Source organism: Mchenga conophoros, linkage group LG20 (assembly GCF_057382185.1).
Source record: "Mchenga conophoros isolate Kocher_MC1m ecotype Shallow Benthic linkage group LG20, M_conophoros_male_GT1.1, whole genome shotgun sequence".
Classification (NCBI taxonomy): domain Eukaryota; kingdom Metazoa; phylum Chordata; class Actinopteri; order Cichliformes; family Cichlidae; genus Mchenga; species Mchenga conophoros.
In genome coordinates, this window is record NC_140545.1 from 4,398,904 (window position 1) to 4,415,577 (window position 16,674).

General features: G+C 39.8%; 2 protein-coding genes across 3 annotated transcripts; both read right to left on the minus strand.

The window, feature by feature from the left end:
- Positions 1-40: 40 nt before the first annotated feature.
- eps8l3b (EPS8 signaling adaptor L3b) lies at positions 41-11,222 on the minus strand. 2 transcript variants are annotated; one of them, XM_085258674.1, is made up of 20 exons: positions 10,959-11,222; positions 10,151-10,249; positions 9,783-9,895; positions 9,633-9,697; positions 9,373-9,531; positions 7,399-7,548; positions 7,229-7,314; positions 6,992-7,116; positions 6,682-6,803; positions 6,449-6,581; positions 6,259-6,344; positions 6,053-6,127; positions 5,071-5,216; positions 3,834-4,005; positions 3,367-3,410; positions 3,149-3,242; positions 2,426-2,542; positions 1,430-1,518; positions 1,202-1,334; positions 41-1,121 (listed from the first exon to the last, which is right to left on the minus strand). In XM_085258674.1, the coding sequence occupies exons 2-20, from the start codon at positions 10,186-10,188 to the stop codon at positions 1,080-1,082; spliced, it is 1,989 nt and encodes a 662-aa protein (XP_085114800.1). In that variant the 5' UTR covers positions 10,189-10,249; positions 10,959-11,222; the 3' UTR covers positions 41-1,079. The 2 variants fall into 2 exon arrangements, with proteins under 2 accessions (XP_085114800.1, XP_085114799.1); XM_085258673.1 differs by having other exon boundaries at positions 1,430-1,530; positions 10,959-11,221.
- Positions 11,223-11,366: 144 nt separating this feature from the next.
- On the minus strand, positions 11,367-16,509 carry atp5pb (ATP synthase peripheral stalk-membrane subunit b). The gene is made up of 7 exons (XM_085258677.1): positions 16,355-16,509; positions 15,744-15,780; positions 15,501-15,646; positions 14,806-14,969; positions 14,501-14,626; positions 12,022-12,201; positions 11,367-11,625 (listed from the first exon to the last, which is right to left on the minus strand). Exons 1-7 carry the CDS (start codon positions 16,380-16,382, stop codon positions 11,548-11,550), a joined length of 759 nt encoding a protein of 252 aa, XP_085114803.1. The 5' UTR covers positions 16,383-16,509; the 3' UTR covers positions 11,367-11,547.
- Positions 16,510-16,674: the final 165 nt, after the last annotated feature.

The window sequence follows — 16,674 nt, forward strand, 5'->3', positions numbered from 1 at the left end:
ACAGTCAATGAGGCAAATGCTGGATGAAGCCATTGTTTACATACGTACTCGTTTTATTTCATCAGGAAAAACTATACAAAGTCGAAATTACTGGAAGCACAAAAAAGCAAGATTACGGTATAAACTAGTATTTGAGTAACTGACAATTAATTGCTGTCATTGATACGTTTTATATATATATATATAGACGCTTCCTTTGAAAGTGGCAAACTCGTATACCTCAGGCAGCAGCTGTGCTTACTGGTCAGGAAATAACTGAATAAATTGGTCCATCATTTTGTAAGTAGCTGTGATCTGACTTTATGCTGCACAGTACGAGTCTGTGAACAGCAGGGTGCAGTGAAAGCAAATAGTATCCTCACTGAAGAGCTGTGCAGCTCATTTAACAGTTTGATGTGGATGAAAGTTACTTCTTGGCTTTTTTTGGTTTGTTTTTTGGGTGAATAGTAGCAGAAAATTGTTGACTGACTGTTTTACCAGTTAAATTCTTTTCATGCCAAGCTGCAGCAGTAGAAAATGCTTAATTAAAATAATAGTAATTTAATACAGCGTTCTATTAAGGAAGATAACCACCAAAAACAATGTTTTTAATCCTGCAAATATATTAATGTTGCATTGTTTTAATCAGCAGGCTCATCATGGGCTAAATTCTCCATAGCATTGTCCAGTTTCCTGAAAAGACAACTCCAAACCTCCGTTCTTCATTTGTGTCCACAAGCATTTTTTCCAGTCCACTTTGGACTTGTTGCTAGGCAAACAGTAACCACACAGATGCAGAATGATGTCACCGGTTTAGATAACAGTTATCAGATAACCCCCCCCCCTGTCTCTGACATCCACCTTTGCGTCTGAGTACTGTTCCCACCACTCCATCAATGGACTTTTACCTTTGATGGCGAGCACTGCGCATGTTCATTGAAAATTAAAATCTTCGAGTTTGCCACTTCAAACAGCAAATCAACATTTGTTACAATTTAATTTATGGAAAAGCAGCGAAATCAATTCAGACAGTTTAAATTCAACACCCTTAATTGCACACATGAGAAACATCTGAAGGGCCGGCGCAGTGACGCAGGTCGTTAGTAGCGGCCGTTGTACATGCCTGACGGTTCACTGGCCAGCTGCAGGAAACAGGATAAATTATTATTTACATGCTAACATTTAACTGTGAGTGTGTGCGTATTATAACAAATTTACTTACTGCAATGGCTGACTTAACAGCCTGCAGCTGGAAGAAGACTTTGCCCCCCTCCTCTGGACACACAGTCCTTATTTCTTGTTTATTCATTCCCAGAAGCTGTTGTCCACTCAGCACCCCGAGGCTCCTGACAGTGCTGTACAAGAGAAGAAATAAAATGACATTAAATGCAAGTGTTATATAGATTGCAAACATGAACTTGTCTGTTACTCCGTGGAGAATGCCACTCACATTTTGGAGAAGCCTTTGTACTCAAGCCAGGCTTGCACCTCTGCAGGTGAGGAGGACCTGTCCAGGGTGACAGGGCCGCGAGGATCTCGCTGGAAGGAAGACTGAAATATCAAATGTGAAGGCTGTTTATGAGCAAACATATTTATTTATGTACACGCTTCTGAATATGCCCAATCTGAACGCAAGGCACAAAGTATTTTTGACATGAGGCTTTCTGGTTTCTGATTGGCGGGTAGTGTTTAAACAATGATGGAAAACCACATTGCTTGATTTCTAGGGAAGCTCAGATCATTTAATGTTTGCAGCAACATGTTGGAGATCCTTTCGAGTGCCATCTGTTTTGCCGTTATCTGGTGGGTGGGGCAGCATCAGTGCCAGAGATGCCAGCAGGATCAACAAACTAATCCAGAAGGCCAGAAGCATCATTGGTCAGAATGTGGAGGCGTTTGAGTCCGTTAGCGTCAGAGGTCACTGAACAAACTGCTCTCCATCATGGACAACTCATCACACCCACTCCACTCCACACTCAAGAGGCAGCAGAGCTCCTTCTCCCTCAGACCTTTTTAACTGACTTAATTTGACTTTTTTTGTTGTTTATCACTGTAGTAAATTTATTAATTCCTGCACTATCTCATAGTGTAAGGCCCTTACCAGCCGCCTGTCGCACTTTTATTTTTAACTGTGTTGTTTATTGTAGACTGTAACATTTCTACTCTTTATTATGCTGCTGTAACAAATCAGTTTCCCTTGTGGAATCAATAAAGTATCTGTCTGTCTATTTGAGCAGCTGTTTGACTGCAAGCAAGTAAACAGTGTGGAGATTCAAAGAGTAAAAGCATTTGCCAAAATCTTGAAACCACATGACATTAAACTTCTTCCACATTTAACATTCATCCCAATTCGTAAGAAAAGAAAAGCAGAACAGTTATGATAAGTCGTCCTGCTGGAAACAGATAATTGTTGATGGGTTCCCAGGTTGCTTGCGGCTCAGCTCACCGGTAGGTCGTCCACGGGTTCGGGGTTCCCTAACGACTCCAAAACATTCAGAGGAATATGTCCTTCCTGGTTACGCGCGTTACGAACAAGCCACCACTGCTTTGCTTTCTGGATCACCTGTGAAAGATCCAAATCCAAATATCTCAAATACTTTGGATTTTGGCAATGAAACTCCAAGTTTAAAGAAATATTAATCTTATCTGTCAGTCATTCTGTGCTGCAGCTGCAGTGTTTGCTAGAGTTATTTCAGATTCTAGTTTTGCATTTTAATTTCCTCTATAAGGTTCACAATAGTTACAATACTGGTTGGAAAATATGTGACAGTGGCTGAAAGGCTGGAAGGAATTGAAAAGATCTGCAGTTCCCCTTTTTCTTCTTTTGGAGCTGGAAAAAGTTATCTACAACACATTTTAAATTTAAGTTTTATTTAAGTTTGCAATGCCCCAAATTACTGTTGCATTACATTGATAATGATACCTGATAATCCAGATCCCCTCAGAGTGATGGTATATCCCTAAAACAAAATCCTCATCCAGTTCCCGGTAAATGAAGGTTTGCTTTTTACTCTGTTTTCTTAAATTTCAATGATGTAAAACAGTCTACATCAGATAAACACTACAGATCCTGCTTTTATTTAAAGCTAGAGACAATTCTTATACTGTGTTGGAAAAGGTAAGAATAAATCTTGTATTTGCAGTTGTTGAATAATATTTGTGATCTCACCTCAACCACCTCACCCTTCATAACACTCAGCTCTTGGTTGTTTCTGGCCATGAAGTTGTAAATGACACGCATGCTCTGGGGTGGTTCATTGGAGCTGAAAGAGCAGCAGACGAAATACACTTCGTATTGGCAGTGCATAAAATTGGAGGAAAAAGTGTTGGGTATACTGAAGAAATGTGATCATTAAGCCATATTTACTGCTGTGTAACAACACTTACGGTGCTGGTGGAGGTGATGGACCCCATGGATTGTTGCCCATAAACTGTAAAAGTCATAAAATACACCAGGATTAACTGAAAAACCTCTTGATGATGGCCTCATTGGCGATATTGTTTTTCTGTTGCCATGAAAATTTAGATTTAAAGGTGCTGAGTGCCAGATGGCAGCAGTGACTACAATTCATACAACCACTTAGTGGAGATTGTGCAGTTGGTTTAGGAGACAAACTCAGGTAAGCAAAACAACAGTTCAAAGCAATCTGCTAATCTACCAGGCTATAAACACATTACCAAACCAATTCCTAAAGCAGATGGAGCTACAGCATAACAATTAAGCATCAGCACGGAAACAAAAAGTTTTAAAGGGCATGACTGCTGCAATACTTTGAGTTCACACCCAGGTATGCTACACTGTTTGATGAGCTTCTTTGTTAAGGATGAACCAGGGGGTCATAATAAGTTCGTACCTCGTCTGGCTGCCGCAGCGTCGGTCGGCCTGGGAAGCGTTGGCTGTTGCTTCTGCTCATTGGACCGTTCTGAAAAGGCGACGGGGATGGTAGAGGAGGGGGCGGAGGGGGCTGCCAGCCATCATAGAACTCTGGGATGTAATCTGGGACGTTATCGTCCGGCCATCGAGACCTGCAAGTGAAACAGAGGGCAGGAATTATAAAATGCACAACTTCATCCATGAAAATAACACTTATACAACCTGGTAAAAAAAAAAAAAAAAAGTTGCACAAGCTACTTTTTGATACAGGGCTTATTTATTTTATTTTTATTAACCATCTGTTTAAAATTTTAAATAAATCTGCTAGACAACTCTGTCATTTGTCAGCCAGTTTCAACTGAACCGGGCCTCTCAAACATGTTTGTGCTGTTGGTGCCTTTTAAATAATTTTCATTACAATTAGCTGACAAATGAATTTGATAACTTAAAAAAAAAAAGTGCAATACTTTCTTGGCCAAGTATGGTCGCTTTTAGCTCCATCAACAACTGTAAAGCTCAAATCCATGTTTTAAAATACAGCTTCATGAATGCAAGGTTCTTTTTTTATACTGTGTTCTCCTTGTTTACATAATATAAAATTATTTATATTATTTATTACTCATTTATTCATAGTGCATAAATCAGCAGTAAATAAATAAATAATAGAGAACCTTTGGGTTGTGTGTGAGGCATTTGGCTAAGTGTAGTCAGACTAGTAGTAATCTTTAAATATTTGTGAACCATTTCTCATTTGTAATAAAAGTCAAGCCTGTGGTTAAAAAACTGGTAAACAAGTTGCACAACAATCCCTCAAGTCTTTCGCTGTAAATGTTAAAGAGGTTGTTGAACTTTGAACATGATTCTCAGCTGCAGGTGTCCTTCCAGATGAGCATAAACACAGAGTCTGAGTTTATTTTCACAACTTAGCAACCGTAAAGCTCTTCTGACTAAAAATGAATCCATGAGTCATTCAGAAAACAAGGAATGGTTCTTTCTTAGTATTTCTATGTTTTACATTGATTATTCCAAATTAAACACTTTTTGCACACAGGAATCAATTTGAATACAGCACATGCAAACAGACACGGCCCACAACAAGTTAGGGCGTGCCAAGGAAGGTATAAATGTAGTTAAAGTTAAAGGGCTATATATGAGAACGTTCAAAGCTTGATAAAAAGACTAGTAAAAGTGTTAGAGGACTGTTAAAGCTGCCTCACCTGGAGATGTTCCAACACTCTCCCAGAAACATCCACAGCTGGTTCTCCTCCGGGGTGACATTTTGCTTTAGCAGGCCTATAGCGGGGTCTGTCAGCAAGGGGGAGATCACATTGGGAGGCAGGTCAAACGGATACTGATGAACTGTCTGTTGGAAAAAAGAAAGAATCTAGTTATAACCAAACAAGCACTATGACTTATCAGTGTTGGGCAAGTTACTTTGAAAAAGTAATTAATTATAGTTACTAGTTACTTCTTCAAAAAAGTAACTGAGTTAGTAACTGAGTTACAAGCTTCTAAAAGTAATTAATTACTTGAAAAGTAACTATTGCGTTACTTTAAAAAAAAAGTTTAACCCTCTGGGGTCCAGGGTATAATTGGCCATTTTTTACTACTTTTGATTTTCCCTCCACATTTCACCTTTAAAAACTATTTACTTTGCCTTGTTTGGTATCATTCTTTTCAGCGCAAACTCACGTGTCTGAATTTACAGTCATGTTTTTATTTTGACAGACTTTATTAACACAATTGATCTAAACTCAGTCAGAAAACATAAAATCTGAGTAGAAAAAGTGATTTTTTTACTGTAACAACCACAAACATGTCTATTGAATCATATTTCAAACTTTCATAACTTTAAATGCAATTGTCAATTTTAAAATCCTATGCACAGGTTTTGCAAACAACAAAGTTATTTGCAGCCATTTACCTTTTTTTAAAATAACCATTTCAAACTATTTACAGAACCATCAGCTGTTCTGCATTCAATAAGATGCCACACAAATTCTTTGTGCCACTCCAAAAAAGTAATTTCTGTCCACTATAAAGGAGAACATCACAACCTGATACCTGCAGGTCTGACAGCAGCAGGTGTATCACTCCTGTTTCTACCTGGAGACAGAAGTCGCCTCATTGTTCTGACACACGCCGTTATTCCCATCACTGTGCATAATATAGCAGCAGTCGTAGCAGTAGTGAGCTTACCATGTTTAAAATTGAGAAGAGCACGTGGACAAACTCAGGAGCAGAAGGATTGACCAGTATGCCGTCCAGTTGGGCCTGTAATATGATAACGACTCTTTCAGTCACACACCAGTGCTTTTAGTCACAACTGTAAGCATTTAGACAAGTTTGTTGTAAAACTCCTCACGTTAGTTTGTAATGTGCAGAGACTGAACTGAAGGACTTACCAGCAGATTGAATCCATATTTGACTTTCTGAAGAAAGAAGGCATATTCATCCAAAGAAGGCAGATTGAGGGGTGGTCCCGAGGGCTCTGATAAGCAGTCACATTAAGCACTTATTAAACTGCCTGTATCTGTAGGTTATCCTTCATAGGTTACTTGTTTGTGAAAAACATAGACTGATGAAGGCTATTACCATTTTTCTTGCTTTTCTTCTTCTTTGTCTTCTTCTTCTTGCCCATGTCCCCCTGCTGTCCAGGTGTGTTTACTGCAGCTGTAACTTTGCCCACGAAGATCTCCAGATCATTTAGAACATGGTTCAAAATGTCCTAAAAGAAAGCATCATATGAAACTCTCAAGATAAGACAGATAATTCCACAGGAAGATTCAATAATTCATAGAAAATACAGAAGTTTTCACAGCACTAACCGTGTTCCTCTGTGACTCTGTCTTATCACGGTCCATCTCTGGGTTGCTCTGCATGTCATACGGGTCTAAATGGTTCATTGGTTCTACTTGTGGACTATAGGGACGTGAGGAAGGCATATGATCTGCATTGCAACAAAAAAAATTTCAACAGAAGCTGGTGTGACTTAAACTCGGAATACTAAAAATACTGAGTTTATTTCTTATTTGCAGAGAAGAAATGTAAAAAGTGAATTTCAGTCGCAGTGAATTCATTAAATAAATTGAATTTCTCTTGGATAATAATGATAATTTCTTTATGTTTCTACTGTACCCGGCTCTCGCCACGATGGGGCCATGAAGTCTGGGGTTGGAGCTCTCCACTCTTCCTGCATAAAGGGGGGCGCAGTCTGACGGAAACTTCCCAGCCTATGTTGTGTCATGGGTTCAAATTCATTCCTGGAAAGAAATGATTAATGAATGTACTGTACTTTCCACATTTGTCCTTCCTGCTTCCCTGTAATTAAATCTTACCCATGTTTTAGGTTTTTCGTTTTTTTTAACACCCTACCTGACATCCGGAGGCTCTCTGTGTTGGTCCAGATTACCACCTCCTCTTTGGACTGCCTTATCTAGGTCGCTCTTGATCAGATCGGCCTGATAGAGCAAACGGGAAGAAAAATCGACATTACAATTATCATCAGATCTCTGGCGACTTTGAGGAGGTCAAAGTTAACTCACCCCAGTCTCCTCACACTGGAACATGAAGCACCGGCGGTTGCGTTTGCTGCGTTCCTGCACAGTTATCGCCAGCAGAGAGTTGAAGTCGCAGCTGTCCAGCACAGCTTTGATTTGCACGATACAGCTCAAAGGTACCAAGTCCAGTTCTGTCTGTCAAAATCAGATTGATCGAACGTTAATAGCCAACACTGAAAGTCTTTAAAAAGAGGGAAAAGGGGAATTTTAAAAATGGTCTGGCATTTTATTTTGCTCATACATATTTTACATGTTTTTCAGATGTTTCCATTTCATAATTAGAGAATTTTTCTCACACACAGCTTAGCGCTTTAAACAGTTATGGTTGTGTAACGGTTTTGCTTCACCTGGTTGCACTTTTATATACTCTTTGGTGTGGGAAATGTTACTGCTACAGCACAGAATTATATTTAGTTTTGTTGAAGAAAGTGACCTTAATCTCAAACCCATCAGGACCCTTTGGGATGAAGTGGAACAATAACATTAAATAGTGGCCTCAAATCCCAAACTTACATAATTTTACTAACAAACTGAGACAATGAAGTAACATTACTATACCATTTCACTTCCTGCACAGACAAGTTTGCATTATTGCTGCTGTATATCAATCACCACAGCAGATTTTAAATCAATAAAGTCGTGATTGAAGTGCAGACTTTCCGCTTTAATTCGAGAGGTTTAATAAAAGTGCTGCATAAAATATTTAGGAATTACAGACACACAGTGCCCCATGTGCAGAGGCCCAAAGTTAATTGGACAGCTAACAGGTGAGGCCTGCTCCCATGTTAGTTAATGACAAATGAAGCAGACTTAATATCTCAAGTTAATTCAAAGGGATGAATTTGTGTTTTATAGCTTTTCACTGTCATTTTAATTATGAGTCAATGTAAATGTGGGAAGCCATCATTAAGATCACAAAACAAAGTAAACCAATAATCAGAGACAGCAACAACTTTAGTAGTGGCCACAACAATCTGGTTTAGCATCGGTTAATTGATGTCTTAATTATTTTAGCATCCGTTCGCTTCCGCTTATCCTTTTCAGGGTCGCGGGGGGCGCTGGAGCCTATCCCAGCTGTCATAGGGCGAGAGGCGGGGTACACCCTGGACAGGTCGCCAGTCTGTCGCAGGGCCAACACACAGGGACAGACAACCATTCGCACTCACATTCACTCGCACATTCACACCTAGTGGCAATTTGGATTATCCGATTAACCTATCCCCACAAGTTAGGCATACAAAACCACTGGTTATATTTAAGAACGGGAAGGTCAGATTAAATGTTGCCAGAAAACATCTTAGAGAGCTTGCACAGCTCTGAAAAATCTTTGGAATGATGGAACAGAGAAAAACAGAGAAATAGCTCGTGATCGAAACATAACACATCTGTTAAACACAATGGAGGCAATGCTATGGCGTGAACATGTATGGATGCCAGTGGATCCCTCACCAATAGACTAGTGTTTATTGATGATGTGACTGCTGATGGAAGTATCAGGATGGACTGTGAAGTGCTTTCTGCTCAGATTCAGCCAAATGCTGCAAAACTGTTAATTGGACAGCACTTCACAGTGCAAATGGACCCAAAGCAAACCAAGAGAGGAAAATAAATAATATTCTTTACTTCAACCGACCAGCTTTTCAGTCACTAAAGACAAAACTGAAGGCAGAGACCCACAAACAATCAGCAGCTGAAGGTGAAACACAGCGTTTGATGATGTCCATGAGTTCTACACGTTAGGGAATCACCTGTCCATATATATATATATATATATATGTCAATAATATCAGTGCAATTTTTTTAAACCCCCTGAATTAAAACTGAAAATCCTCACTTCAGTCACATTTTGAGGGTTTCAAATCCACTGTGGTGGTGTGCTGACTCAAAACTCTGTCCAACAATCATACTATAATGTCCGTTCCAGACATTTCATTGTTCTTCTAGAAGTGATGAACCTACTTTGGTCTCAATGTCATTGAGCAGAAGATATGGTCCCTGAACCTCCATGATCATATCCTGATGCCACAGACGACCTTTGGCATCCAGGTTCTTGAGCTTAGCCACGCAGTCGTCCACGGTCTTCACCTCCTGGCCATCAATCTCACAGGTGAAAAGATGCTGTGGGTTCAATTAGGAGGGTCAGTGATGATGAGAGCTAAATGTTGTGCTGTTAGTAATGTGTATGTGTCCATGATGATGTAGAGTTTATACTCATTTACCTCCACTCTGACATTGATGCTGTCAGGATTTTTGCTCAGTGTCTCCGAGTACTCCTTTCTCTGTACTGATGTAAAGAACATTCGATTTTGTGCAATATCATCATAAAATATGTATACCTAGATATGAGGTGTTGTAATGCCTGGACATACTGTAAATAGATCTTCCACTGGGTCTGGTTGAGTCACTTCTCCTCAGCGGACTCTCCCTAATTTCATCTTGTTGGAAAGCCCGCCTCGGAGGGAGGTCCTCCGATGTGAAGCCCCTGAAGAAGAAGAAATGATTCCTTAACATTCAGTTTCCTTCCACCTCCATAAAATCATCTCAGTCAAAGCTCAGCGATATGAAGATAAGCTATCCGCAGTCCACAGCTCAAGTAAGCTTCAGGGTTACTATGGCACTGTGCTGTTTTATTATGTAAGGGTGTGAACGGGTATGTATCAGAAACACCGCAAATCAGCGTCTTATAGCATATTAAACATAACTAGTGAACTTGAAAAGGAAAATTAAATCAACCAACTTTGGGAAATAGGAGAAGGGGGCACTGTTCCCAAACATCTTCAGTCTACCCCGGCTTTAAACTTTAGACTGGGAGGAATCACACAGAAACCACTTGAACCTGTAAGAAACACAAAATGATTTGTTTACGTTGGAAAGTTTTCAGATTCTCACAGCTTGGAGCAAAAGATTTCTTCTTAGCACTTAGAGTTCAAATTGATTTGATAAGCAAAGAAACACTTCCTCAGTTCAGTGTGCTTTTATTGCTTCAGCATAGAAAACTACAACAAGGCTTTTCCATACAAGTGACACCACCGAGGCCTGTTTTCTTGTTATTTATAACCATGTTATCATGGGTAGTGCTTTTTTTTCCATTAAAAATTAAACACAGATTAAATATAAATATACGCAGAGTTACTAATCAAGCAAGTAGAGGTTAATATAAAGTAAATCAATTACAAGAACTGCTTTAAGTCCAAGGACTAAATTAGCAAACAGTCTCAATAATAATTTATCTTGAAGACTCATGAATACACAAACCAGCCTCGGTGTTTGTGTTAGATATTGGTATAAGTGACAGGTTGTTATTGCGGCTACATACACATTTTCTAAACACATCGAGTGGTTAAGACTAGTTTATTTGGTTATGTATATTTAAGCTATGACTGAAGGTGATGAGCTTTCATGGCAACAAGTACACACTTTCTGTAAAAGCAACGTCACATTTCAGAGCAGGACACAGTGATGTTCTCAGCAGCTTTTTCCTTTTTAAACCACTTCCTATATAACCTGTCACTTGACCTTCACATAACTGCTGCATGCCGTTTTACCTTGTAGCCTCAGCTCTGCTCCGGTGTCATCGTTCCCTTCTTTCAAACGAATTTGGCACCAACAGGTCTCATAGCGGGTGTGTTCCTCACAAACAGCTTCGAGAAAAATTTCCTTAACTTCCTCGTGAAAGCAGCAGGATCAAAGTGCAACTACGTGATGGGAGTGACAGATCGCAAGGGCCGGCCCAATTTGTCACTTGAGGATAAGTATTTGAAGCATGGAAAAAAGGTAGTGGCACATTATGAGGCCAAAGGTTTTGAAATTATTCATAGCAGCATTTCCTCCTCTTCCTACAGGGGGATCAAAGGTCTCAAGTGTTCCTATTCTTGTGCCACTATCCATGGATATAAAACTTTGATGTCACTCACAAAATAGAGCAAACTCTGAATAAGAAAGACACAACCAGCTGAAGATGATAAGAGAACCATTTATTTTATCATCTGCTGACGTGTAAATACTGTACACACCCATAACGCTGACAGAGACAATCTATAAAGAAAGAATAGTTTATTCTGCAAAGAAAGGTGACGTCTCGTCTTCGGGCGATGAGTCCGGGACTAGAGGAGGCTTCTGTAGAGCGATGACAGTTTAGGCTGTAGCTTTGGCCTGAGTGGCCTTGGCCAACACCTTCAGGTCTGTGATGCATTTGGCAATGCTCTCCTTCTCCTAACAAAACAAAACAAAAAAAGATATTAAAACTCTGAAACATACAAGGAGTTGGTCTAGAAGTGAATTGATTAGACAGTAAAAATACATATGCATATAACAAATTAGAGAAAAAACATTGACATTTTTTAAATCTTCCACCAAGACTTTTTCTGCCAACACGAGCTTTGACGATATAAAACAAACACAAGCAAATCAGTAAACATGAAATATCTGACAAACTAAACCATCACGGCCCAAATATGAGACTTTTATTTTTAAATCCTTAAAGATTTCTGTTGTTTGGTTTTTTTGACATTTCATGAAAAATAAATAAAAAGGTTTTCTTTAATAACTTTTATTTATTGGATGTCAGCACCCTAAGCTAGAAAAGAAATAAGAAAAATAAAGACTGACCTGCTGGGGTGTGATGCTGCTGATGACGCTCTTCTCCACCCAGTTAATCATGTGCTCTTGCTCCAGCCTACGGTTGAGGTCCTGCAGCGCAATCTGATAGTCCAAGCGCCTCTTCACCTCATTGGTCACCATATGTAGCCTCTCCCTGTAGTTGGTCTCCAACAGCATGGCCACGTTGTTCTGAGAGGAAAACAGAAGATAGGAATGTTTAACTGTAACAGCTTTAATGTGAAATTCCAGCTCTAGGGATACTTTTTCAAAATAATTTAAAAAAAAAACTTTTAACAAAAGATATAACTGAAGTAAAAAAATGTGTTTTCAGTCAGGACATGTTCAGACATAGACTTCAATCATGTAGTGCTGTGTCCCAAACAAATTAGGGCTGTGACATTTGTAATGCATTTATATACAGACTAAAGAATTAAATTCATTCTATTGTGACATCTATACAAGATAGTTTAGCTATATATGTTAAAATGGTACTGTCAGTCCGAAATCTGGCAACATTTGTATACTGAGTTTATTTTGAGTGGAAATTCTCCATTTGTGTGAGAATGAGCACCATCATGTGGTTGGATTCAACAAGTTACACATTTTCTTTTCACAGACTACTCCTGGAGGAGGCAAACAAATAAATAAATAAATAAATATGCTGAAAAATTGTTTAAAATTAGATAAATATTAGGCTAGGCCCAGGACTAACGGTTACTGTTGATTTACCGGTCAGTCCATGTTCCTACACCCACCCGTGGCTAATAGATTTGGACAGTGACTGAAAGAATGAGCGTCCTCTGAAGGGTGGCTGGATTCTCTCAGAGATAGGGTGATGAGCTCAGTCACTCAGGAGGGAACAGAAATGCTACTCCACTACATCATAAGGAACCAACTTAGATTCAGGCATGTGACTAGAACGCCTGCTGGACCTTCCTAAGTGAGGTGTTTCAAGCATGTCCGGCAGGGAGGAGGCTCCAGGAAAGACCCAAGACACATCGGAGAGATGTCTCTCAAAGAGTTTGGACACATCTCACCATCCTACCAGATGAGCTAGAAGAGGAAGTCTGGGCATCTCTGTCAGACTGCTGCCCCCACATCCCAAAACTGAATAAGCGGCAGAAAATGGATGGATGGAATAATAAGCCAGGAATGGCCTCAAATTATTTTTCCTTTTGTTGCCAAATTAATTACACTAAAATTGCATGAGAGAACGGGTCTAACCTACATATTATTCAGCATATTTCAAACAGTGGTATCATTAAACTGAAAAATGTCATTTTGAAAGTACCCAGTTATTATCAACACTGGTATAGCCACCCAGAGTGATGAGCAACTCACATTAACAAAAAAATAAGTCTCGCCACAGACCGTTTGGTTCCCACAGAGTACTGTGGGGTACACTACAAAGCAAGTTCAACACAGCCGGGCCGTCATTGTGTTAGCTTGCTTGATAAAACCTAAAACCCAGTCGCAGATAATTGGTATCAACTCTTTGTTAACCCAGGTTTTCAGCTTCAGGATCAACATGCGCTCACAAACGGGTGTTTACTTCAGCCACAATAAATCCATCTGAGCACTGCCTACTTCAATCAGAGAAATTATCAGAGAAACTGATGGAAAAAAATTTTTAAACTGACATTGAAAAGAAAATGGAGCACTGTATAATAAGACGAGAGTAATGTTACAAATGACCATTAGTCATGTGTCAAGCCACGATCATCAAGTTCACCAAGGATCAAAAAATAAATAAATATTGATGTAATCATTTATTTTATCACTAGGCGTAGTCTCTGTTGTAGACACTGGCAGATTAAAGCCTCTTTACCCATTAGTACTTGTCTAGTACCACCTATATGCACCGTGTTGTTATTGCAACACGGCTAAACGTCCCGTGACATCATTTGTACGCAACACGAACGCCACAACAAAGGTGTACGTCAAAGTGATGTGATACCTGCTGCTTGGTCAGTGGCTTTTCGTCAGAGTCGGGGAACCCGGCATTGGTTTTTGTAGCCATTTCCCTTGCAGAGTTTCAAAGATGACAGTTTTGATTTTTGTAGGTACTAAGGACTAATGGTCCCGGTATCAGGTACTATGACCTAATGGAAAAACCCTAAAAAACGCACTGAGCCAAGCCGGCGTGAGTAGGTACTAATGGAAAAGTTGCTGCACGGTGTACTTGTTTATGGATTTGCCTAAGAAGCAGAATCTCCCTGGTTTGATCCCAGTAGGAGAGATTTCACTTCGAATTGTATCAGAAACGGCATCAGGTGTAAAAATATCTGCTAAATCAAACATACAGAGCTACCAGCTGTGGTGACTGCTTAGGGCTAATGTGTTAACCACTACACTACAGACCCACACAAGGTTATAATTCTTCTGCTCTTGGAGCTGAAGGTGGCAGCTGTCAAAATGATGTTAACTGGAATACTTAAGTTAAGATACTGGAATATAAAAACAGAAATGAAAGGATGGTGATGCTTACCCTCTTGGCATCAAAGAGCATCGCCCTTCCTTCTACTCGCCACTGCTCCTTCTTCTCATCCTCAGTGGCTTGAACCAAGCTGGACATGGCGACGTCCTTCACCTCCTGAGCCTTGGCCACTTTTTCCTGAAGACAAAAGCAGCAGAAAATATTGGGGTCATTGGAAAGGTCGTGCACAAGAGAAAAGTCCTTTGGTACAGTACTCTCTCCACTGTGTCCAAACAAAATAAATAAATAAAACTTGACAAAAGGGATATGAAACCACAAAAAAAAGAAAGAAAGAAAAGCAGTGGTTATCAGCCTACCTCGTTCAGTTTGTCAGCAAAAGCTCCAACACTTGGCCCAAATTTCTTCACACCATAGATGATCACAGCTCCTATGGAGGCTGCAGCGAATGTCTCATGGTTGATGACATAGATTTCCTTAGAAAGCATGTACAGGAGGAGGCCAGCACCCAGCATGTAGGGTCCTATTGAGAGAGGAGGGGAAATACAAAGTAAAAGTGAGATGTGTAACTACCATTGCACTTAAGACCTTTGGAGACTGTTGATATATTTAAACAGAATCTTAAGAACCATCTATGAAAAAAGTTTAATTGTTAGACTTATTTTTCACTTTTGTTCTTACTTGCTTTTGATTAGCTTATTCATTTCTTTTTGTAAAGGTATGAAGAAAAAAAAACATTCACGCTGCAGGTTTTTTTTTTTAAACAAATACTTATTGTGAATGCATTCACAAAAACAGGAGTTTTCAAAAGTTCTGTTTCTGTCAAATGAAGCACGTTCACCAATCATCTGGATGCTTTCAGTGGAAGCAAATTGCTGTTTGCTCATAATCACATACCAGTCTTTAAGTAGTCCTTGCAAAAAAGAGAAGTTGAAGAATCCAGTTGATTCAGAGAAAATACTGTGTCCACACAATCAATTTTCTGTGACTTTTCACTTTCTTTAAGACAACATATGAATAAGATTAAATGATCATTTTTGATTAAAGACTACACCTGTTACTCCAGTTTTGGGGTACAGCAGCTGGAATAACTCCTCTGGGATGAAGCCATGGCGGACCTTCCCTCCCTTCTCTGGCAGAGGGGGCACCGGAGCAAGATTCTGGGATGATGTGTGCAGACAGCGAGATGCATGGACCACACTGAGGGAGAAAACCACGATTACTAAGCATTTCTTTCTGATATGTTATTGAATATTGGTATTAAAACACACACATTCAACACTACAATGAAACATACCCAGCTCCAATGGGGCCACTGCTTTTCAGGGCACTAGCTGAAACCCACAAAAAAGTACAAGTGTTAATTACTGTTTTCTCAATAAACACCATTAACAACAAACTTCTGAAAACATTAACGGTGTAAGCAGTCCAACACAGAACTATAACACTTAGTGTTGGTAGCTATTTGATGGGCTTCGGGCGATCAGTTTGTGAGGTCATCAAAATTAACACAAACTTTTCCATAAAACATCGCAGAAAGGGCAGAAAGCCGACCGATGCTAGCTGTCAATAAGGTGACATTTAGGCGTGCAGAGCTAACGTTAGCTAACGTAGCGTCGATTAACTTGCCTGTGACCAAATAATTAAAACAACAAAATACAGAAACACTGAAATATCCAGGATTACCTTTGATAACGTCTGATATAAATCTGCAGCCAATAAAATTGCTACCATTTCCGAGGAGCTTGAAGCTATGCTGACAGTTAGCATTAGCATGTCTCATTCAATGTGCGGCCTTCACTTTACCCTTCAGCTCACTTTAAACTTTCCTGCCTCCTGCTTGACAGTCTGCTGGCACCAGCAGTAAGTGGCCTTTATTGTCATTTTAAAAGCTGTTCTGATGCATACCTGAGACAAAAACGAGCCTGGACAGCATGTCTGAAGGATGAAGTACCAAGTTCCTACAACACCGGGGCACTCTTGTTTCGGCCTCTCTGTGCCCTTCTCTGCAAAGAGCCGTAAGGATGGCGGACACAGGAGAAATCCTCGTGAAACAACGCGAGAGTACAGAAGCGCTTGTGGAGTCAACGCCCTCTAGTGGGCACTGCGTGCAAAGACACACGCACACACTGCCCTGAAATTGAAAATGGATTAATAGAAGTGATTAAGGAGTTAATGCAGAGAATTTGGGGTCATTTTTTATGATAAGATCAAGTTTTCTGGATCAA